The 26274-nt window shown below is 32.0% G+C and overlaps 2 protein-coding genes across 3 annotated transcripts; both read left to right on the top strand.

The window, feature by feature from the left end:
- Window positions 1-15910: 15910 nt before the first annotated feature.
- Window positions 15911-20598, top strand: LOC111401279 (hexokinase-2, chloroplastic). Its single transcript, XM_023028956.1, has 9 exons — window positions 15911-16398; window positions 16987-17137; window positions 17224-17406; window positions 17812-17886; window positions 18206-18361; window positions 18444-18539; window positions 18647-18777; window positions 19538-19619; window positions 20051-20598. Exons 1-9 carry the CDS (start codon window positions 16124-16126, stop codon window positions 20387-20389), a joined length of 1488 nt encoding a protein of 495 aa, XP_022884724.1. The 5' UTR covers window positions 15911-16123; the 3' UTR covers window positions 20390-20598.
- Window positions 20599-21935: 1337 nt separating this feature from the next.
- Window positions 21936-24268, top strand: LOC111402644 (WEB family protein At1g75720-like). 2 transcript variants are annotated; one of them, XM_023031016.1, is made up of 2 exons: window positions 21936-22114; window positions 23681-24268. In XM_023031016.1, the coding sequence occupies exons 1-2, from the start codon at window positions 21968-21970 to the stop codon at window positions 24134-24136; spliced, it is 603 nt and encodes a 200-aa protein (XP_022886784.1). In that variant the 5' UTR covers window positions 21936-21967; the 3' UTR covers window positions 24137-24268. The 2 variants fall into 2 exon arrangements, with proteins under 2 accessions (XP_022886784.1, XP_022886783.1); XM_023031015.1 differs by having other exon boundaries at window positions 23675-24268.
- The last annotated feature ends 2006 nt before the right edge of the window (window positions 24269-26274 follow it).

The raw sequence follows: 26274 nt of genomic DNA, 5'->3' as shown, positions 1-26274 counted from the left end.
AACACATCCAAGTGCTGTATATAGGAAAGTTTTCCCACAAGCATCCCCATACCCTAAAACATTTTTTAATAATTTTGGTAAATAACAATAAGCTACGTGCACAGCAGGAGTCTCCATTTTGTCAAGTTAAGTATCATGATTGGTGCATTCATATAATATGAACTAATGAAATTTACCAGACAGCCAAGATTCTCGAGCCCTAAAATGTGCTCGCCATCCGTTACAACTATAACTTGGGCCAGAGAACACAAACTATTGTGCTACTACTTTATTGAAGTAATAGCTTTGGAAAATGAGTTTCAATGTAAGAAGTGAATGAGTTCCCAGTTAAAGCTATTTACTGAGCTAGTTTTTACCCAACTGCAAATGAACTCATTAACTTTTGCGAATGAAAATAATTTTAAAAAATATTACTAAGTAGAGCAAAAGAAAAATGTTTTGTGATGTCTCATCTAAATTTTTTTACCTGGACAAGCATTGATGAAATCTTGTAAAGCTAGCCCACTGTGACCTCTTTTACAAATTTTATATACCATTTTACTGCCTAACTTTGACTATTTTGACGAGAGACATTCGATTTGTAAAAGCAAGGTATTGAGAGTTGAATTTAGTAAGTATGTGATTGATTCCATCTTCAAAAAACAAAAAATTGAAGTGCTTGGGTTTATGATATCTTACCTGATTAAGGTATGCCATTTCGAGTCCCATGTACAATAAGATTAATTAGCTTACTGCATAAAGCCATACAGCATCAAACCATGATTTGAAAAGAAAATCAGTTGAAGGCATGTAAATATAGAACAACATGAAGTATCCATGCTTAATTACTATAGTAGGATTCTATCTTTTGTAATATGAAATAAAGCAATTTTCTGAAAGACTTCCCTAGCTAGAATGCCTGAATTGAGTTCTGGATTCAGTGTCTCTCCTACCACCTGTTTAGAAAATTTGCTCAATAATTGAGAATACAATATTCAACATCAATCGTTGTTTTAAAAGCTGCCTAAAGCTTTTACCTTGAGGTGCACATGTCACCAACAATGCTGATAATTAATATATGTATACCTTCTTACGATCAGCCAATATCCACATGATTGCATCATCAATGGCATATTGGTTTTCCAACCAAAAGGTAGAACATCATTTTAAAAAAAAAATATCTACATCAACACCTTTAGTCAAATTGACTATTCATTTGAAGATTTACGTACGAGCACATTTTACTTGTGGGTTGATAACAAATATACACACTAATCGTGTAGTAAAGTGTATTGGAAATTTGATTTATTGTGACTGATACTTAATATACTCATACACACATTTCATTTTCATGCTCATAACAATAGTATATGACATACGATAAAACCTGATTATCAAAAAAGAAATAAAAATTTATGATTTGACAGTGAATATTGGATTCACTTGCTTGATTGTAGTTTATGTATGGGCAATATATGTTGGAGAATACTAGCAAAAAGGATTGAAAGTAATATAAATTCTAGGTGTAGGATATTTGAGTGGAGCATCAAATCATATTACGACAGTAAATGTATAAGCACATAAGCACATGCAACAAATCCAAAAAACAATTATATATGAAAGTGAAAACTATATATCCTGATAGTGGTTTTCCTTTTGCTAAGGAACTATACCTGATATAGGTTTGACGACCAAATAAGATTTAGAATCTTGAAATGCATCTTTGAATCTTGACCCTATAAACAATTTGAATTTTTGCCTTCAAGTGATAATGCTGCTTGATTTCTTCCCATGGCCTATGCATAAAATACCAAGAAATTTTAACAAATAGAGATTTACCGACATTTTAAATAAGCAAGATTTGTATGAACAAAGAGAGCTTTTGAACATACTTGATTCAGTTCAGTTCAGTTCAAATTTCTTCAACAACGTATCTAAGTTCTTTTCGTATTGCTTCATATAATCCACCATTCAAAGTATCCTCTGCATGGAGCTCGGCCTCAGGGACAAAAAATAAATATAGAAAGAGAAGGAAATTAAAATAGAGCCAAATTTTCACGTACAACCTTCTTAATAAATAAAAGTCCAAAAGAATCAACCTTCTTCTCTACATAAACTTTCTGGGCTGTCTTCTCAAATTGATTTCTACAAATACGCACAATCTTTGATTCATCGTCAGTTAGGACACAGGAGTGGCTCTGTGAAGTCAATAGATAAATATTACACTTCAGTTCCATTCAAGAAAGAATTACATCGAAACTCTATTTATGGCAAATGTTATATCCAAGCGTATCTTAGGTAAATGTTACCAATATGAGCATATATGCAAAGAAAGAAGCCAAAAGGCCACCGCATTAAGGATGGATAGTCTTACCGAGTAGCCACTGTGTAACAGCGACTGATTTTTTTTTATTAAGAAATGTTTCTGGTTGTTGATTGCTTAAAGCTCTTAGCTTTCATGATAAAGGAATTTGACTCGTTTCCCTAACGAGGCCCTTCACAATAGCATGATTGCTAGTATTTTGAGAATTATCTACCTCACTCTGCCAATAATTTGTAAATGTCAATTTGTGTTCTCCTATTGAAGTAAAGAAATTGCATATATAGTTTCTGTTAGATATTTTTCATCATTTTGCATGTGTTTAATTTTTTGTTTTGCGAATGATTTGTCGCCTGGATTAGTGTTTGCCGCTGCGCAACGGGATTCGTCCTGCCCGGTCAGGTCGCGGGGGTCAAGAGGGCAACGCCCCCGAAAGAGAATTTTATTTTCAAAAGTTTTTGAATAGGTGCATCTGTTCATTTTTAACAGTCACTTTCAAGGGATACACCTATTTAAACAGTTGCCTCAGTGTCTATAAATTCTGGACGAATTCTCATTTGCAAATACATTAAACAATTTATTTTTTCTTCTTTCTCTTGGCATCAATCAGTTATATTCGAGTGTTTTATTGGTTTGATCAAATAGTCACAATTTGAATCAAACACCTCCATTGTATCCTGAGAGAGATTTTCTATTATACCCCGTTGTGACTTTGTTGAATAGGGGAGAAACATCTCTTAAAAGATAACGTTTCATTTCGTGCCTTGGAGTTCATTAACGTATTCAGATTTCCCTACATTATTATCAACAGTTTCATAATACTCAAAGTCTTGAAGAATCAGTCACAAGCATAGTTTAATAACTTCATGCTTTCTAAGCTTGTAGCAAATATTCAAGAATCTAAACTTGTTTCGAGCGACAGTCATAATTGAAAACTTGAAACTCCTATACCCATATGCATAAAGAATGCTTGACAACTGTGATAATTCTCAACAGCAAAAATAATATTGTAAATTAAAAAAAGATAAAAATTAATTTAACTTTTAACCTCCCACATAGCCCAAACAGGGAAATGAACTATCTAGCTATAAAAATTTGGTGGACTTTCCTTCGCTAGTCATTATTCAATATTCTCCTAGACCAAATATTATGCAGGTATGATGAGCATCAATTCCATCTCAAGATTTTGAGGAATTGCTGGTGTAATTATGTTGATCTTGATTAACATGGCAACGCTTGACCGTGACCTATATCGTATATGGACTTCCATTGATGAGGTACATAAAACTAGCTATTTGTTAAAGACATGAGTTCTATCTTAAATTTATTAAGAGGAGCATTCCAGCCTTTATAAGTTAGTTAATATTTTCATCTTTATTCAATGTGAAATTATATCCCTTAACATGCCACTGCAAAATGATGACTCTTTTGAATAGACCAATTTTAAAATTCGTGTGTTCATTTTTTGAATCTTAATCAGATCGAATCTCCCGTTAGAGTTTAGTGGGTTCTGATATCATGTTAAAAACTTGGATTCTATCTTGAAAGACCAACCTTATTAAGAGGAGTAACCCAACTTTTATAAGTTACTTAATATTTTCATCTTTATTCGATGTGAGATTATATCCTTTAACTTTACTAACCAGTATGAGATTATATCCTTTAACTTTACTAACCAGTACCAAATTGCATGTGTTCCCAAAGCAAGTAGATAGCAAGCTCATGTTCATGAAAATAATACATCACTCATACGCAATTGTGCATGCATAAACCAGGTAGCAAGCCATACTCTTTTAGCAACTTGTCATAATAGAGAAAAAAACGAGAATAAAATCATGGTTCCAGAATTTAATCAGAAACATTCTTCCACTTCAAAGAAAATAATGAAACAAATATCGGATATCCCCATCAATTTTACATATGATCAATATATAAACACAAATTCTCAAGAAACTGGTACGTCTTGAAAAATACTGCTCAATATTCAATTAACACCAACATTACGCATGATAGCAAACAAATTCAGTGCATATTTAATCAAGACATTTACTTGCTACCGGTGGAAATCTAAATCAATCAAAACTACTTGCACATAATTCTTACATTTGCAATGCTATTAATTACTTTCATTTGAAAAATTTTATGAATTTTCAACCTCTCAAAATATTCGGACCATTAGAACGAAATTCATACAAGTAGCAGCTCTTCGATTAACAATCTTGGAGCTATTTCTCACATCAATTTGTCATTTTTTTATTCAACAATATAGAGTATACTCAAATCAAAGCAACAAGTAATTATCAGCAAATAATTCAAATTTATATAAGCAAGAATTAAATGAATTAAATGTCTCAATGTGACGAGTATCCACAACAAGTTAAACGAGAAAAGGAAAAATATACTAATCTTACGCCCATTGTCCCCATAAACATTGAGCCTCCCTACTTCACCACCACATGTAGTTACACGCTCCCATTCTTCTATGTTCCCTTCCAGACGATGGTCAACCATCAAGAGTGAAAAATACCCCCTGCAAGTCCAATATGCTCCAAGAATCTGCAATGAATGCAACAGTCACAGTCTAGTCATCAATTATGACAAATGTAACCGTTGTTCCATAAGTCTCACCTGTCATTTATAGCAGAAAGAAATATAAGAAAACATAAGATATGTCAAATGGTCACCAAAGCGCACATAAAAATGGAAAAGAAAAGAAAGAAGCTTATAAGAAGAAAATTTTATAATTACCTCTTTTCTTAAACTCTATATCAATTTTCACAAATACAGCAATTAGTGCTTGAGCTAGGGATTGAAGTCATGCTTTCCTAACAAGCCGTTGAAGAATTGCACTCAAAAAGTTGTTCAATAAATTCTCTCTTGCAAAGATAGCAGCCAATATACCATTATGCCAATAAAAAATCTATAGGGAAAAAAGAGACCAAACTCATTATATAAAATAGTATATATGAAGTTTACTACCATTTGGTTTCCAGTAATGAGCAGTGGTTCCTTTAATAACCACAATTCCATTCTATAGCGTTCTTGTAAAATCATATTTTTTGATAAATGTAAAGCAGACAATAATACTTGCATGGCATATTCTGTGATACAACATCAAGACAATAACTTTTCCTATTTAGCTCACAAATTCACCAATGATAAGGAAAAAAATCTAAATTAGGTCAAAACAACACAACGATAGGATGTAATTACCGAAAATCCAAACTATAAACTAAACTTGCCAGTTCACAGTGCCAAAAGAAATAAATGCACGTTCCTACTTTTTCCATCAATGCTTCACAATTCACACACCACAATTCCAGCGAAAACACATTATATTCCAATTTTACTCCATCCACTACCCAAATACCTCTAGACCTATATGTTGTTGCCCGAGGATCACTTCCTGTAAAATTTATTATCTTATCAGTGCCTATATAACTTGGTTGAACATTATCTAACTTCAGTCTAAATCTCACTCTTGCCACATTCCGATTTTGGTCAGAACTGCAACAGACATTCTTCCCACAATAAAGGACGAATCGAACTTTAGCATAAAAATAATAGCAAGAAAACCACCTGAGTAACAAACCCCATTTAAATCTCTAACTTTTCATTCCCTTAAAAGTACACAACATAAATTAGGCCCCTGGCCAAACTAAACTTAATTCAAAGATCAAATAATCGAAGCACATAGACCCGCACTTTATTCCAAAAATAATACATAAACTAAACCCATGAAAAAATAATCAAAACCCGACCTTGACCTTACCTGTCGAAAGGAGGGCAGAAGATAGCGGCTGAAGAAGCGATAATCAACATGCCTTATAAGGGTTAGCCAGTGACAAATCTAGAATTTTAAGTCAGCACGGACGGCCATCAATCGTCGCCACAATAAAACATTAGGAGCTAGTTTGATGCTCCTTTTTTTTTTCTTTTTTTTTTTTTTGCTGCAAAAAATGCATTTTTGGAATAGTGATTTGAAGGAGAAAATGTTATTAAAAATAAAGAATAAATTTGAATTTGTATGTAATATTATTTTATTAAAAAATGTGTAGTTAAAAAAGAAAGGAAAAATGTGTTTTGGAAAAAAAAAAAAGAAACATGGCCTAAAATTTAAATATAACAATTATTTTGTTCAAAATGAACATATATAATTTTGTTCTACATATTAACAGTATTTACCAACTGATATTGTGGCCGAGTTTTGCATAATTCAAAAGAAGTGCAATCTTTACATCATTTGAAAAATAATTCATAGTAATTCAAATCATATTTTTAGATACCCCTATTTGCAATTTCATTCATGTCTACATACCCAAAAAATCACTATAACAAATGAGGTAATATTCATTTAGCTAAAACTTAACATATATTATTCTATTCAATTAAATTTTGAAGTTCAGCAAGTGCCACAATGGTTTAACTCTCCATAATACTAAAAAGAGATGGCAAGTTTGAATCCTCTCCATATTTCATTAATTTTTGTAAAAAGGGTAGACATAAAAATATTGCACTAAAAATTGGTTGGGAGGAGATTCAAACTCCGGACTTTCAATGTAAATTGGCAACCTCCAACCAATTGAGCAATAAGAGATGGATGGAAATGAAGTGAATTATTAGTTATATAAGTTAAAAAGTTTATTTATTGTCGACAACAAAAATGGCTGCCGATAGATCTAGTTATGGCGGCTTCCCTAACTCGCCAACCCCTGGATCCGCCCCTGGGCCGGCTAGCCGTTCACAATTTTTATTTTCAAGCAGTACAGTTCATACTATTTTGCTAAGTGGTTGGAGTGGGTGGTGGGATTAAGAGAGTTTGTAACCAATTATTTGGTATTGTGATCAGTAAGTTGGATATTTTGTGATCAATAAATAACATGAAATCAATATTCGGTTTTTTTTTTTTTTCAATAATGGCCATGAAACAAGGACTAAGTCAAGTTATATGAAACACTTTTGATAGAATATTTAAGATTTTAATTAAATGCGGTATGTTTGGCTAACATTTATAATCTGTTTACTTTTTGTTCATGGATTTTGAGGGATTCACAAGTAATACTCATTTATCCACCATTTATTTTTATCTATTTATAATTTAACTTGTATAAGAAACACTTTCTATGCTCTTAAAAGTGAGAATATAGCAGCGAAAGTGTTAACCTTTGATGTGCATTGTACTTTGGTCCTCAAACTATAAAAATTACTCTTTACATCCTCAAGTTTTCCTTTTAGTAGTACTTATGTATTGTCAACAGTTGTTCGACCCAACCCGGACACTAACCTGAAAAATGCAACAGGTCAGTGGTTCAACTACGGGTCAATTCTTTGTCAAATATATTATCAATTATAACTTTATATTATTTAGGTGACTAAAGATCAATCTGTGAGCAAAAATTCATCAGTTTCTCTCTCTCTCTCTCTCTCTCTCTATATATATATATATATATATATAGTTAAGTATGCATTTGAAATAGTATAATATCCACTGATCAAAAACTACTTTATCTAGAAAAGTTCAGCAAGATAGTTTTATATACTATAAGATATGCTTGCAAATATAAAATCGACATTTAAAATTTATTCATGCATAAAGCACATTTTACAAAGTAAATTGTTTATATTAAGTCAGTACTTTCTTAATCAAAAGAGTTAGAGTGCATCCCTATTGGGGTTTCAGACATAAATTATTCAATTCGTTAGCCCTGTACCCATTATGGAGTCTCGATCATACCAAAATCCTCGTTTCCATTATTCATGTGAATTTTATTTTCATTATCATTGCCATCATCTTCATCTTCATCACCATCAAGATCATTAAAATGCAATTCATCTTAAAAAAAGTTTAAAATTCAACATTACATCATATATATTTAAAAAAAGAAAAAAGAAAAGAAAAGATAGTATCAATCAAATAATTACCATCATTTTGATCGTTTTTCATAGTACATGCACCTAAATTATGACGAAATGTCTTCAACTCATCATCTACCAAATTCGTGATGGTTGTTAATGGGTTAATTGCACATCTTATTACCTGAGTCACCTAGACCGAATCAATGAACAATTAGTTGCTTTTCGTACAAAACACGTCGATTCAGTTCGATCCGAGTTTAATAACATTGCTTAGGCCTCTATTGGACAAATTTGCCCTTATTTTTAAATAACAAGTTGAAAAGAATTTAATATTAATGAAAGTAATTAGTTTATGCAACTATTTCCTCCCATGTAGGAATGGCCAAGTTCTCAACCCCAATCTCACATGAGTAGAGTTGAGCCTGAGCCAAAGCCACTAAGACAATGGCTTAGGGCTTCTAATTGGCCTCCAAAGTTGGGAGCCTAAACACTTTTTTACCTCTTTAGTCTAATTATTTTATATTTAAAATATTTCCATAATTCATCTTATACACACTCTTCATTTAAACATACGTATGATATTTATTTAAATATTTAATGTTGCTATGTTTGTAAAAAAATTATATATAAGGACCTCATAAAAAATAGTCGTCTAGGGTCTCAAAATGTTCAAGATCAAACATGCGCATGAGTAATGTTATTTGCATATAATAGTATACATAATAATAACATGGAAGAGACATATAGACTATTATGTACATCATTATGTACAAATAGCATTGTCTAACATTGCCTTGCTAAATTTCTCGATGATCTTTTTATGTTATTGTATGTTTGTTTTATTTCACATGTTTTCAATTTAAAAAAAATAAAAAATTATTAATTTAAGTAAATGTGTGGTAAAGGGGTGATTTTTATTCTCTACCCTACCTCATCCGCATTCCCATCAAACGAGGTGAGAATGGTAATGGCCTCTGAGTTTTGCTATATGTACACTGAGCTGTCAGTCCAATCATAAGACGGGGAGCTCGCATCAAATAAAAAATCGCAGCCCTCCCTCTCGCAAGGGACTGTCAAGCTTGGATTATACAAACAGCGAAATTGAACAGCCTCCAAGCCCGTCATATTCCTTTTGTTGTCATCCTTACTCCTTTCAAGGAAGATTGCTTATATTTATCTCCTTAACAAAACGACTAAAATCCGATAAAGAAGATAATCAACTAGAAATATAATTATCACCTTAATAAAATGTTTTAGTGGGCACAATTTAGACAAATCTAACATGTCCCACTTGGTCTGTGTGCTACAATTTTATTTTTTATGTTTTTCCCCGGAGTGACAATGAGGGAAAGGGAGATACAATTTTTGGACTCTTTAATCATATTGTGAATATAACAAGTCCTAAGTAATCGAGACCAAGAGAATAAAACACCAGTTGAGGCATATAATTGGATTACGCGACATTATTATGGAACTAATGCGTGATAAAATTAATCTCGTATCTTAATTGTTAGTGCTTAAAAGAAATGTAAAATCTATAAATTAAACTTTTGTTATTCACGTAGAAAAAAATTAGAAATAACTGAAAACTAGTCCCTATAATTTACATTATAATTGTTATTTAGCATGTTGAATATTTGTTCAAAATCAATGAAATGAAAATGGGCTAATTGTTGGCCTCAATTATGGAAACGATGGAATCAAACGAAATTGAAACAACAGAGAATTTGACGCATAGGCTTAATTTTGTACATAAACAAGATGTGTTTTGGCTAAAACAAAGTCAAATTTGCTTTTACTATGCGTACGCAAGATTTATACTATGTGTACGCGTAGTGTTAAAAAATTGTCGTTGGTTGGTTTTCCAATTTGAAATTTGGGGACCGTTTTGGATTAAAAGTTGCCACTTTTTATCATTATGTTTTGGCACCATTTCGTGGTGTATTGATTGAGGCCTATAAATAAGTGACGGATGATCAATACAAATATATAGAAACATTGAAAAAACATCTTGAGATCCACATATCATTCCACATTGAATCAAACTATTGGTTTACATTCATATTCAATATCTTCCTTTGAGTTCATAAAGTTTTAGAGGATTGCACTTGTACTTTAGTGTTAAATCCTTTACAAGATTTGATATAATCCTACAAACCGTTTGCCAAAACTCTTAAGCATCTCATTCAATCCCTGGGGGGCAAATATCGTTTGAGGACAGTGATCCCACGTTTAAGCCTTCATATTTGTTTGGTTCTTCATCTTCTCTTTTTTCATCTTCTTGATATTTTGGTTGTTTGTTTCTTCTCCATTTTACTCCGGTGATGATAATTTTCCAAGAATCTCAAACGATATTTGGTGATGGAGAATGGAACCAATATAGCATAAATCAAGTTGGTGGATCGAGATTTTGTTCGTGTGGATCATTTGATGGCACTAACTTCACGAGATGGTTCGATTTGTAGAAAGACATGAATCCAGATTTTTGCATTTGGATTTGGTAAATTATCATTTCACCTTCTCCAAATTTGGTAAATCGAAATTGCGTTTTAATTTCTCGCATGTATAAGGTATGCTTTGTAAATATAATATACACATTATCTATGTTATTGTGAAAGTGGAAATATGGAAATCATGACGTTGTATGAAAATTAAATATGCATGTTGTTTTTATGGTCATCTTCTATAAAGTATATATGAAAAATATTTGATGGCATCAAATATGGACTTCATGAGAATTCATAGACATTTCCTACTAGTGGAAGGAATCTAAATATTATGTCCATAATTACAAATTGCGTAATTGTATAAATTCCTTGTATGATATATTTGGCTGCAATAAAGCATGTGTGTGATCTTTTAATTAGAATATGCTTTATTATGGAATTTGATTTATATGCAATATATGGAAATGGTAGAGGCTTATGAAAGACTATGGTGTAATTGCCTTGGTGTCAAATTGCAAAACTTAAAAGAATAGCGCGATTGTTTATTAATGAGAATTAAGCATTTTATTGGTAGAAAATAATGTAGAATATTATGAAATATTCTAGGATCAATTTTGATGATGGAAAATGAATGTCTTTCTTTGTTAATCCATATGATTTACATGGATGTACTAACGTGAAAAATGTGGTTTTGAAAGGAATAATTGATGTTCCTTAAAATTGTTAATCCATATTGGACTTGATGTCTCAATGATGTTTATATTATTATGGTGTGACCATCTATCTTTACATAATCATTATTATATTAAATGAGGTCTAAAAGGACCTTTAATTGTATTAATTTGCAAAATTTATAATCTACTCTAAATGGCTTGCATAATCCTATATTTAAAATATGATTATGTTTACAATGAGAATGACAAAGTGATCTGTGGCAATTATTATTAACATTAGTCGAGTTTAACTATATGAGTCATATGTACTTGTAAGTTGAGTTTGTCTAAATGAAAATCATCATTTGGTGACGAGAATTAACTCGCTTAATGACTTGAAGTTGGAAATGGTTCATATGTTTGGGATGATAATATTGGAAGAATGCCAACTACTCGTTGAAAGTGTATGAATTTCAATAGCCATTTCTTTTATTGGAATATGAAAATGGCATGATAAACTAGTTGGTTGAATTCATGTCTAGTTGAAAATTATATTAACTTTGGTTGATAACGATAGCCTCAATTAATTTGTGTTTGCATATGAGTAATGTTGATATCCTCAATTAATTCTGGGCAATTAAGTAAGATGATCTTATGTAAGATTATATTTGCATAAGAATATGACAAATGTGATTTTGTCCAAATGTGAATAAGGTGAAACGTGTACCCTATTATTCAATATGATATAATGCTATCTTGTGAAAGTCATAAGTTGTAAATGATTGGAGAAATTGCAATTCTTGTGAATTAAAAAAACTAGTCTTCTTTACTGATTGAATATGACTCAATCGTGGAACAAATTGAGTTAGTCTATGCTTGGAAAAGTATTGTTGGTCTATGAGATGACCTAGATCAAATTATGGGATCAAAATTAAAGATAGTTGGATTAAAGCAAATTGCGACTTAGCAACCATTATCTAAAAGTACTTAGATTGCATATGTATTCTTAAATAACGAATTGTGGGGATAAGTTAATTTAAAAAATTATGATTCCCTAAACCTTTCAATCATAGAAAGAAATCTGTGAAGGAGAAAAGGTAAAAAGTCGTTATATAATTATAAGGATGATATACACTAAAGTGGATGAAATGGGTTAAAATTGATTACGGCATTTGCAAGTTCAATTGGAATATTTAAAGAATATTCATGCTATTGAAGATTATTGTAATGCTTCAATGATGAGAAGAGAATACCCATGTGTGAAATCTACTAGTAAAAGTGATTGACTAGCGTAATAACTTGATAAAAATCTTTCAATTGTGTTTGATAAGTTATATCTATCAAATGAATCGATCGTGAGCTTGCTACATTTGATAAGATACTAAATCACTATAATGGAAATTCAAGACATATGAGTCTTAGACGTAATATCACAAGGATGGAATAATTTCTGAAAAGACTTAGCGGATCATTTAATTAAGCCTCTAAATGTAGATTTAGTGGCGTCTAGTTCAAGTATGATGGGGTTGAAACTCCTAAACTTCAAAGGTCCGTCAATGACGACAACCCTACCCGTCATTACTCAAAAGGTAATCCATGAGTTCAAAAGGTAGCAACAATTCATTCGATATGTGAATAGTTGCAGTATTATTTAAATCCGCGATAACCCTATCCTAATTAAGTAATGCTAGTTGTTAGTAAAATGAGGGTTGAGCTTAAATCTCTTACTGAAGTTCAGTGCTAAAATACAAGTATCTCTAAAAGTAATAAAGATACCGGAAGAATTTCACCTAAATGAACTTCGAGGTGGTACCGCCTTAATAGAGAGTTGAAATTTCTCTCTTCAAAGTTCGTTGAATAGGATGAATGCAAGGTCATATTAGCGTTAAGCGAGTTGAGGAACTTGAGAACACGTGATACTTATGTGTGTGTTCTTACCGGTATTGTCACAAGGAATAATTGGTTCAAAACTTCTATGCTACCTCTAATTTCGATTTTACTTTGTTTGATTACACTCTGGTTAGATTCAAATCGAAAGATATCTAATCTTTATACATAAGTGTCGTCATTTTGAATATGTGATCATATTGATTTTGAACAAGTTGAGGATTGTTGAATATTTGTTCAAAATCAATGGAATGATAATGAGTTAATTGTTGGACTCAATTGTGGAATCAATGGTATCAAAAGAAATTGAAAAAAGGGAAATTTTGAGCTTAATTTTGTACGTACTGGAGATGTGTTTTGGTTAAAATAGAATCAAATTTGCTTCTAGTATGCGTACGCAAGATTTATACTATGCGTACGCATAGTGTTAAAAAATTACCATTCGCTAGTTCTTCAATTTGAAACTTGGGGACCGCTTTGGATTAAAAATTGCCACTTTTTATCACGTTTTGGCACCATTTTGTAGTGTATTGATTGAAGTTTATAAATATGTGATGAATGATCAATACAAACATATAGAAACATTGAAAAACATTTTGAGATCCACATATCATTCCACACTGGATCCAACTATTGATTGACATTCATATTCGATATCTTCCTTTGTGTTCATAAAGTTTTGGAGTATTGCACTCGTACTTTAATGTTAAATTATTTACAAAGCTTGATATAATCATACTAACTGTTTGCTAAAATCCTTAAATATCTCATTCAATCCCAAGAGGGGACAGTGATACCACGTTTGAGCCTTCATATTTGTTTTGTTCATCTTCTCTTTTCTCATCTTCTTGATATTTTAGTTGTTTGTTTCTTCTCCATTTTATCCGGGTGATGATAATTTCCCAACACAGCATAGAAGATTTAATATTAAAAAAAAAAAAAAAGAAATTTTATTCGTTTAGCAGGTTTGGCTAAGCTTAAAGTTTATCTATAATCTATATATAAATAAATAGATTTTAAAATAGATAGTGTTCTAATCGATCAAACTTTATAAAAAAAAAAAAAAAAAAAAAAAAAAAAAAAAAAAAAAAAAAAAAAAAAATAATAATAATAATAATAATAATAATAATAATAATAATAATAATAATTACTTTGAGTTGGTTATAAGCATGCAAGGGGATACCTTTTTCTTTGTAGTACACAAACCTGCTCAATAAGAGTTATTTCTTAATAACTTTTTATATATTTTTCTACTTATCTGGACATTCTTTGTAGTGAACCCGGATATGCTCTCTCAAATTTGTTGTCTCGTTGACTATTGTCCCTAGAGGTGGGCATTTTTTCTTGGAACTGGTCCAAACCCATTAGAATTGATCGATAAGTTTTGATTTCTCTCCTAAATGGGTCAATTTTAGGACAATGCATTGAGAACCAATTGGTTATTGTCCTGTTCTTGGTACTGTCGTAAGAAATAGCAGTGAATTCAGTTATTTCGAATTTCTTTTTTTACTTGCACCAAGGTGTACTAGATCCCAAAATTATCTCAACTTAAAATTTCATTTTCCATATGCTTTTTCTTCTTTCTTATAATGGGTAATCAAAAATGAAGTCTAAATAATTTTATAAATACTTTACAAATTCATAGTATTAATACAAACCAATAGGAAAAATATACTTTTAGTTCAATATTTCATAAGAATTCAAAATTTTCATTGTTTCCAAAGTGATCTACCATCAAAAATCAAGATCCTCGATGATTACTAAAGATAATTAGATTATTGTTATACGAATTTTCTTGAAAAGAATTTTTCAATCGAGATTTTACCGTTTATGCTGCGTTTCATAATATATCTTTTTTTTTCCCACCTTTATGAGTTGACCTTGAATTTTGGATTGAATTTTTGTTTGTTCTCTTGTTCAATTAATTCTTCTTTTTGTGTGTGTTGTTAGATTAAAAGAATAAGAAATGATTTCATACTCTATTTTTGTCTTTTTTTTTTCAATTGACAAGTAATTTTATATTTTATTTTTATAATTTTTTATATAAAGAACTAGATCGGTTCGAATCGAAACAAATTGGTTCGGCTCCGGTTCGGTTCTATAATTGGATACGGAATCAATGGTTCCATTTCTAATATTTTCATTGGTATTCGAATCCTTTTGGAAATGGACGTAATTGGACCGCGTCCACTCCTAATTGTCCCAACCAGGGGTGAACACATAGAATTACGTAAAAAATAATTGAATTTGGATTAAAAATTATGGACTAAAATTATGTGGATTTTTTTTTAATTTTAAAAATTAAGGATCCAGTGGAGGCAATTGCACCCACCTTAATAAGTCCATTCCTGATCCCAATATATTTTTGATACATCATCTCAATAAAAAGATGTCAAAAAACACGTTCTTTATAACTAAACATATTATTAGAAAATAGAAATATATGAAAATATAGCCCTTGTTTAATGGGGATTAAAATAAAAAAAATTAAATTTTTTATAAAAATTGATAAAATGTGCAATTAAAAAATTATACGTCTCATTAAATATATGATTAAAATTAGTTGTTAACTTTGATTTAAATTAAAATTTCAAATTTAATTTCTACTTTAATATTTAAAATGTAACAAGAGAATCTCAAACTAAATATGCTGCGTCAACGTCGTATACTCCGCCCAACTTGTCTGATCTACATTTTCTTTCATAGAAAAATATTCAATAAAACGTCAAAAAGGCAACAATGTAGGAAGTAACGACGACTTAGGTTGTTAACTAAGGGCACTCTCTTTTCTTCATCTCCAACAACTATTTAATTTCTATTTTTTATGTTTGTTTTTCTACAATCCGACTGTTCAAACTGCCCATCAATAAAATAAAGATTGTGGGCCTAAACGCATAAAGCTTCACATTTGATCAACATCTTTTTTCCTACTTAATTTTTGTCTTCTTTTAGATTATTTCTTGACCTTACCGACTGCAACTATGTCAGTCACCGCCAGTACACCGGCCGTCCGAACATTCTGCATCACACGATCAGCTAAAATGGTTTCACGGCCAAGAGTTGTAATGGCCGTGGGATCTAACACCATTTCTGGAGCGTCAATTTTAACAAAGTTACAGAAAGACTGTGCTACTCCTTTGCCAGTTTTGCGCCACGTGGCAGATGCCATGGCTGATGATATGCGGGCCGGGCTTGCCGTCGAGGGTGGTAGTGAGCTGCAGATGATTCTTAGCTATGTTGACGCATTACCCACGGGGTATGGTTTGTGCATTAAGATTTCATATTTTTAATTTAATTTTAAGTTGTTTTCGTTTTCGATTAAATTTGTGTAATGTTGTATTTACCAGTTTGCATTGATTTATGTTTTTCTTCCTCTTATTTTAGTCTAAATTTATTGGTGAACTTATTTTTTTTTGGCCATGCTTAAAATTTAAAAGTGTTACTTGGCTACTTATATACTTGATTGGAAGAAAATTGAAAAAAGAAAGAAGCTTTAAATCACAATGCTAGAGTGCTTAACATTGACATCGTAGAATTAAGTGGACCGATCAAGTAGCTGCATATGGATTGATATGAAACAAATTATATGAAATCACCTCGTCCAAAAGTTGTGGATCCATGAAAGATATGGTTTATATTGGTTGTTTGACTTTAACTTAGATTAAAATCAGATTTTAATCCAAACTGAACAGGCTATTAATGTTTTTCTTTTAAAATATGGATGGTATACTGAGCACAAATAAAAGTAGATGTGTGCGAGAATTGTATTTTTCTAATTTATGGATAATGATTAAATGACATAATGCTGTGAAATTGATGAAGCTTGATTGTTATGTCCTTTAAGAAACGAGAAGGGATTGTTTTATGCACTTGATCTTGGTGGTACGAATTTCCGAGTGCTAAGAGTGCAATTAGGAGGAAAGGAAGAACGTGTAATTTCCACAGAATTCGAGCAAGTTTCTATCCCGCCTGAGTTAATGTTTGGCACCTCCGAGGTAAATTTAGTAACATCAGTCTTGGCCAATTCTAGTTTATCTCTAATGTATTTGTCTGCTGATATACATATTTTTGCAACTTTTAGGAGCTTTTTGATTTCATTGCTTCTGTACTTGCAAAATTCGCACTAAAAGAAGGTGGAAAGTTTCATCTGCAGCAGGGAAGGACAAGGGAAATCGGATTCACATTTTCTTTCCCGGTGAAGCAGACCTCAATTGATTCAGGCATTCTAATCAAATGGACAAAGGGTTTTGCAGTATCTGGAACTGTTAGTATTTCTTCATGTTATTAAAATTTAAAGCTTCTAATTCATATCACTTCTGCTAGGCATATCAAAACTTCCCTTTTTATAGTTTAATGGTTTGTACTTCGGCTGCCACAAGTCCATGACTAATAAAACATTTTATAATTTGCCTGCATTTCATTACACAAAATCAGTAATTATTGTATTTTCTGAACTTGTTAATATTGTTTGAGAGGAGAAGTTCAAAATTCCTCTCTCTTGGGAGAAGGCATCAGGTCAATGTATAAAATGCAAAAATCATCATCTAAAGAAGATTCAAGAATTTGAGAATGTTTTTCATTTTATATAATTATTTCTTTTGCATTGCATTTTGTTTATTACAATTTTCTTTTGATTTTAACACCATAAGAAATATATTTCTCTTTACAGGCAGGGAAAGATGTAGTTGCTTGCTTGAACGGAGCTATGAAAAGGCAGAAACTAGATATGCGAGTGTCTGCCCTGGTACCCTCATCTCAATCTTCAGGGATTATGATAAGTCTGTCTCAAAATATATCTTGTTACTAGTCAAATTTAGAAAAAAATAAGTAAATTTTTTTTATTAAAAAGTAAGAAATATAAGATATCAGTACGTACGGAAACAAAAAAAATTGTAAAAGCAATTTTCTCATTTTCTTCTCAAACTAAGCCAAGCATGATCTTCTAGTGTAGATTCTTGCTTATCCTTGGTTTTCAAATTATGAAATTAGGCCTCTTCAGAATCTCAATTTCTTGGTTTGGACAACCCAAAGGTTTCTGATGATAATGTGTGTTGTCAAGTTAGGTCAATGATACAGTGGGGACATTAGCCGGAGCCAGATACTGGGATAATGATGTCATGGTTGCAGTTATATTAGGAACAGGAACCAATGCGTGCTACGTGGAACGTGTAGATGCTATTCCTAAATTTCAGGATCCAAGTTCAACATCTGGAAGAACGGTTAGTAGAGCTTCTTACTGGTTTACTTGAGATTTTGTAAATCAATTTTTATTTATAATTGTTATTGTAATTGGATTTTCAGATTGTGAACACTGAATGGGGAGCATTCTCTAATGGTCTCCCTTTGACTGAGTTCGACCGAGAAATGGATGCTGAGAGTATCAATCCCCGTGAACAGGTGTCTTCGAATCAATTATTTGTTATATGTTACCTTTTTATTACGCATGCATAGTATTCTACTCATATAGTAACTCAACTTCTCAATGGCTATATTAAATGGAACAGATATTTGAGAAGACAATTTCTGGTATGTATCTTGGTGAGATTGTAAGAAGAGTGCTGCTCAGAATGGCTGAAGCTGCTCACTTATTTGGGCACTCAGTTCCCGAAAAATTACTAATGCCATTTTCTCTAAGGTAGATTGCTTTTTTGACGTAGAAGTAAGACACAAAAAAGTAACCTAAATTTTACTCATTTTTAAGATTAACTAAAGTTGCTACAAAACGCATTTTTGAATACAATTGAGTAGGATTATGCCTTGTTTCTCTCTACTGTTTGCCAGGAGGAATTGAAATGCCATCTTCCACGAATGAGCATGCTAGTCACTGACAATTCTTTTATGAACCAATCCTGAATCTAATTCTTTTTCACCGCCTTATGATATCTTTTCATATCTACATCATGTGTGATGTGTTTGCTAACTCCGATAAAATCTGCTTACCATGGCTGTTTTAAGGCCATTATGTATTAAGCTTTCAAATATTTATTAATTTGTTTATGCTGATATGATCTGACTTGACAGAAGCTTTTGGCATCCTATTCACATGTACATACCTATATTATATATATTTTTTCCTTTGAAATTTAATTTGCTTAGGAAAGTACGTGATATCAAGTCTTGTAACTATATAGTTAGGCAGAAGGACAAGAAATATTTCCGGTAATACATCAGTCACCACAAAGATTACAGCCATCTTAGGATTTACAAATGTTTCTTATTTTTTCTTTTGTTTCTGATTATAATTTTCATAGATTCACATGTTCAATGTATAAAGCCGTCTTAGGATTTACATTCCTTCTTTCTCATAGAATTGCTATCTTATGAATCCATAATAGCTAATTCTTGAATAACATTCTACTTATCAAGTTTATTCACTCTTAAATGGTACTTTGTAGGACCCCCGATATATGTGCTATGCAGCAGGATACGTCCAAAGATCTTGAAGAAGTTGGATCTATCCTCTACGATGTTGCTGGGGTAACTCTCTTACTCGACACATCCCTTCATGTTATCGTATCCTTCTCTACTTATTCACAAGAGCGAAAATGCAAGAAGTCGAGATTCCAAGTGCATCACATTTCATCATCCATTTCTCTTGAAGCATCATGTTTCTGTTAATGAAGTTATTGTTGTCTCCGTCTGTGGATGTATTCCAAGTGCCATACCACATAAATTTCCTTGTGTCATTACTCTCTTTTATAATGTCTAAACCCAAATTTGAGGGCTTCGTCAAAAGGGCTACTAAAGATCTAGTTACAATGGTTATGAATGGCGGGGAGAGTTATGTAGCTCACCTCAAATTTATCGGGAATAAACATCGGTTTGTTGTTTTTTAAGCAAGAAAAAATTGGTCAAAAGTCATTTGCCAATTTTAGTCATAATTTTATGCTTCCCGATCTTGATCTCAGGTGAATTCCAGTACAAACGCGAGGAAGATTGTCATAGACGTGTGTGATACCATTGCAAAACGTGGTGGGCGCTTGGCTGGTGCAGGAATAGTTGGGATTCTCCAGAAGATGGAATACGATTCGAAAGGCCTCATCTTTGGAAAGAGGACTGTAGTGGCAATGGATGGAGGCTTGTATGAGCATTACCCCCAGTATAGAAGATACCTTCAAGAAGCTGTAACAGAGCTTCTCGGACCTGAAATCTCAAGAAATATAGTAATCGAACACTCGAAGGACGGGTCAGGAATTGGAGCCGCTTTGTTGGCTGCTACAAACTCAAAGTATGAACACGATTTCTAGAATTACAACTAGGTATTGATCTCATTTGTATTAAATTGATGAATAAGTCTATCTTGGAGAAGGGATAATTGTTAGAATTTTGTAGTGTAATTTGAATTACTTAGCAGTGTTTAAGGTTTTATAGTACCTAGATCTCTCACATTGTTGGTGCATTAGTTTGCATTGTGCTGACATTCTTAATAATGTATCATTACATTTTAGGGTGAAAATGGTTGATCAATAAATTATGAGGTTTGTTGAATTTGCTCGAAAATAAGATATGACCAACTTGTTAAAGGATAAGCTTCTGTTCAAACGGGTTAACCCTTCTACCGCCATCTCATCGGTCGAAGGCTTCGAAGGTGTGCCTCGACTGAAAGGGAGTAAAGCCCTTCTTGACTCTCAATACAAATATTGGGTTAGGGATGAGTAAGTACAAATTGATTAAAGCGATGAGAATGATTTTAGGTTATCCCTTCTACCACCACCCCCACTGGTCCAAGACTTCAAATGTACGCCTCGGCCGCAAGGGGGGTAAAAGCCTTCTTGACTCTCAATGCAATTATTGAGCTAGGGACGAGTAAGTACAAATTGGTCAAAGAGGCAAGAAAGATTTAAGGTTGTCCGACCAAGGGACAAGGAAAAGTATTATGTTCTATATTTTCCTTTGGTAGAAGTTGGGAAAGAAAAAGAAAAGAAAGATAAGCTTGAAAAAGGAGCAATTCCCTGCTTTGCAAGTGCTACTTTGGCAGCACCTGTACAGATAATTTTTTATTTTTTATTTTTCTAAGTATCCATTCACATTACGCCATGTGTATTCTGTAGAAAAAATCTGTGAAACTATTCTAGACGTATAGCATGATTCGAAAAAGAAAGGTCAATCTACCAAAAAGGACTGCAAATCGTTAGCTGGCTTTATTAGTGTTATTTGTATCAATTTCGATATAAAATTGAAGGGCCTAAAGTGGAAGGGGAACTTCGGCAGGAGTTCACCCAACTTCAATATGTTTTAATTTAATTATTCAACTTATAATTTGGTTTTGATTTATCCATTTCATTCGTGATCATTATCAAAATTAACGAAATTCATAACCTACTCTCGTAATTCGTGAACCAATTTTCTTTTTCTTTTCTTTTATTTATTATTTTTTTTAAAAATTTTTTTTTAATAAAAGTTGAATCTTCTATGGCAATGACATGTACATCGGACCATTTTGTCTACCAAATGACAATTTTCATTGTCAAGGTCATGAACTTCATCATCCATGTAACGAATTCTGTCAATTTGCTAACAATTACATTCTGAATATAAGCCAAATTGAAAAAATATTTTTTTTTAAAATCCAAATTAAATAACAATATAAATACATAAATAAGTTGGTCTATCTTCTCGTCCAACAATATTCAAAAAGAAAGGCCCATCAAATCCACCAAGAGCCCATCAAACCAGCAGCTTCTCCTTCAATCAGACAGCAACAGAATTCCAGTGAAGTGGACGCGAAGAAAAGAACCTCCCTCTTTACAACTAAACTCCACACATACTGCGGATTCAAAAGAAAGTATTTGTACTCATTTTGGCTTGTAATATTTGATCAGAAAATGGAGGATGGTAAAGGGATGACGATGATGATGAAAAAGGATGCAGAAATTGATACAACTGCACCCTTTCGTTCAGTTAAAGAGGCTGTGGTTTTATTTGGAGAGAGAGTTCTTGCTGGAGAACTCTATGTCAATAATCTTCAAGAGGTGACTACTCATGCATGCACATTTTTCCCCCCTCTTTAAATGCAGTTTCATATTAGTTTTTGTTCTATCAATCTATACGTACATATCTATGATGCATCGACATGGACACGTGTGTTCGACACAACATGAGTTGGATACTTTAACACTCGATTTTTCAAAAATTTACTAACACAGCATGTCGCCTACATATTGATTAATTTTTTAAAAATTCTTCATTTATATAATATAAATTTAATTTTATATTTATTATTAATTTTTCTTGTTGAAATCTTTTAAATATAAGTAGTTATTAATAAATATTAATAACTTTGTGTTAAAAATATATAATATTTCTAATAAAAAAAGAAAAATAATTATGATAGAGCATTTGAGGAGTGTCTGTATTCGGCACGTGTCGAATACCGACACAACTACTTTAATTGAAGTGTCCGTACAATAGAGGTATATATACATCATTTGCAAAAGATTAGGTTAAACCTGGATGTGTTTTTCGATAATTATTTATATTTTCATTTTTTGAAAGTACATTTTGAAATGAAATTATTTTTTTTTTTGTAACAAGCTGTAAGTATTTCACTTAGTAGATAATTTCAAAGTAAGATCTTCAGATATGGATTCTGCGTTCCTAATTATTAAATTTAAAAGAGTAATGAATCAATGACAAAAAAAAAAAAAAAAATAGTGTATCGCATGTTCGGTGCATTATTAAATATTATAATAATATTCTTGTATATGTATGTATATAATAAAAATGGACTGAAAAATTACAGTATAACACTATATCATACGTAGATCTTAAGCTTTTGTGGAGAATCAATCACTTTGCTTCCTGTCAAGAAATGCCCCTTCTGTGTATAGTATATCTTTAGGAAAATATCCTAAGAACAAAGATTCTTTCACAGAATTCCTACTGTGTCAACACCTGATTTGCAGACAGTTTTTTGGCTTTTTGTCGTCTTCCAATGAATCTATACCACATGAAATCTTGTAAATTTTTTGTGAAAATTTCCTTGTACCCAGGGGCGGATCGAGGATTGGATCTAAAATCGAGTTACAAAATTTCAAATCGGGCTACTATGTCGAAAAAAATTTTTACACATAAAAAACTGGTTTTTTTACCAAAAAATAAAAAAATACCTTAAAAAAAAACTATTTGGCCTAAGACGGGGGGCTACCGCCCAGCCCTCCCCCCCTCCGCCCAAATCTGCCTCTGCTTGTACCTGTAGCATTACTCATATCCTTAATCATTTGAATAAACAAAATTTTAAGTTTTACCTTTTTCAACAATCATTTAATATTTATTGGCAATGGATCATAAACCCTTTAGCCCACAACAACATCATTATCCACAAAATTTGATAAATAAAGTTTGTTTTGTGCTTATGATGTTCCAATGTGGCTTAGCGTTTATGTTTATGGTAGAAGGCTTCAATGTGTGTTTTTAGTTTCTCGGCTCCAATTTTGCACATTAGATTAAATATGATTGGACAAAATAATTGATAGAGAAGGCCTATATTCAAGTAGCGATTTATCTCGAAATATCATGTTATTTGCTAATAGACGCAGGACAGAAAAAGAGAATATGTCCCTTCCAAGGTCGGAACCATGAAAGCTGAGCTAGAGGAGACGAAGAATAACCTCAAAAGAGCGCACGAAGAAGGCATGTTAATGGCAAGTTGTCTCTCTTCAATGCAACAAGAGCTCGAACAGACTAAAAGAGAATTGAATCAACTTAAAGAACGCGAATCCCAAAAACAAGAAATAGATTTGGATATCGAGCACCTGAAATTTGTTGAAGATTCGACGAGATTTGAACTCAGAACCCAAAAGACTGACCAAAAAGTCGAGTTTCAAAAGAATACATACATGACATCTGTAGCACAAGTTATGATGCCACCACCTGGTGATGCTGCTGTCCTCGAAAGGCACCCTTCTCTCAAGAAGAAGAAAAAGAAACAGTTAATCCCATTTATTGGGAGGATTTTTCCCTGGAAGAAATCAGGTAGCTCTGAAATTGCTTGACCAAAATGCATGAAATTTGGGGATGTTTTACGAGTTTTGTAATATAATGAGATAATCAGACATAATTAAGTTTTTATCAATAAGGTTGTCTCGATAAAGTTCAAAAAATAAAAAATAAAAAATTATATTTTTTATATTCAATATTTTATATTTGTTGGGCTGATAACAGAGTATGGAAACATTCTTCCTTTGCAATGTGTCTATGATCAATTTTAGGTTAATTCTTTAATTTTATTTTGAATCTGATTTCTTTGAATTTCACTATTAGCATGTTGATATAAAGAAGATATATAACTGAGTGAAATTAACTTCAAATCATTACACGGCATGAAAAAGTACATAAGAAACTGTAATCGAACGTGAGATAGAAATTAAAAATTCAAATGAAAATTCTTTCATTCACGTGATGTGTGACAAGGTTAAAATTATTTAAAAAATATTCCTTTACTCCAAAAACCCAACGGTGATCGTCGAAGTTGTTACACCAGTGGCAGGGACAGGAATTTTGTCCATTGTGCGCACAATTTAACTAAGATTGAACATTGAATTTTTTGGACCTTAAATTATTGTATGCAATATGCATTCGTTCTTAACTAATCTATAAACTCAAAGTTCAATAAAACAATAAACAAAATGAAATATTTAATCTCAAGTGAAGTTCACCATGAATTTAATGATGGTAAAATATTAAAAATAAGGGTAATTGACACAAAACGTCCCTATCTTTCAAGTTTATTGTCGAAAACATCCATACCTTTTATTTTTTGACATTTTTGCCTCTACCTTCCACATTTCTTGGCACAGGAGGTCCTTTTGAGGATTTTACCCTCCATTGAAATGAAACAAAAAATAAAGAATTAATTGCAATCATAGTTCCAATTTTTTTTAAAAATTATAAATCAGTCATGAGGAAAGTTGAATGTACAGGGAAATAATCAAGAAATAGAGAAATTTTTTTAATAATAACCAATGGAAATGAAAAAATTTGAAGATTACGTGATTTTTGCCTCAAGCCTTCCATCTACTCTTTACAAAATAAAAATTGAGATTTATGATTACCCATTTTTGAAAATTTTCAATTTCATTGGCTATGGTTCAAAAATTTCTCTATTTCTTGATTATTTCTTTGTACATTCAAGTTTCCTTTTTTTGTGTGGGTAATTTTAAAATTTTTCAGTTCACAATAAATTATAACCGATTTGTAATTTTTTGAGAATTTGGGACTATTATTGCAAGGAGTTCTTTATTTTTATTTTTTTCTTTTCTTTTTGTTTTATTTGAATGGAGGGTAAAATCATCAAAAACAAATGAAAAGGACCTTCTGTGCCATGAAATGTAAAAGGTAGGGGCAAAAATGTCAAAAAATGAAAGGTTGAGATGTTTTCCCCAATAAATTTGAAATGTATAGGCGTTTTGTACCAATTACCCTAAAAATTATATAGTTTATAATTTTATCCCTATGATGTCATAAAACAAACTTTATTCTAATCTTGCATTAATATCCTTCATTTATCCCAAAACCCGCACCACTCTCTCTCTCTCAATGGCTTCAAGACTAGAAGAAGAACCTCCAGCAATCTTGCAATACCAGGTACGTTTCCATGTTTTTGCAAACAAAAATTATTCTCATTTTTTGCTTAATTTCTTGAACATCTGAGATGTTTTTAAATTTTAAACTCTTTTTGGCTTTTCAGAATTGGGTTCTTAAAAGAGAAATTGAGAATTCACAACCTCAAAACATCAAGAATCATAATTTCTTAATGACTTTTCTTTTAATGATTTGAAAAGCAACTGTCTTCTGTCTACTGGTACACCCATCTACGCAAGAAGGTATGTGCTCTAAAGAAGGTAGGGTGAGTCGCAGAAAACCACATAGCATCTAACTATATCACGAATTAATAGACAATTTTTGCTCACAAAAGCCACAGCATTTGAACCAAATATTTTGTCAAATGAAAATTGACACAAGCAATCTCTAAAAACAAAAGAGGGCGAATGTGTTTACTGGTGGAATAATTTTCCTAATTTGGTGGAGCAGTTCCACTCATTTCTCGGCAGTCCCCATCATTTTTCTTGCAATATTTAAAGTGCCAATCCCTCTTATCTTCCTCTTGTTGGATAATTTAGTGCTTTAAATT

The sequence above is a fragment of the Olea europaea genome, chromosome 10 (genome assembly GCF_002742605.1).
Source record: "Olea europaea var. sylvestris chromosome 10, O_europaea_v1, whole genome shotgun sequence".
In the NCBI taxonomy this organism is placed as follows: domain Eukaryota; kingdom Viridiplantae; phylum Streptophyta; class Magnoliopsida; order Lamiales; family Oleaceae; genus Olea; species Olea europaea.
Note: the sequence above shows the minus strand (reverse complement) of the source record. Positions and strands in the feature narration are given on the sequence as shown.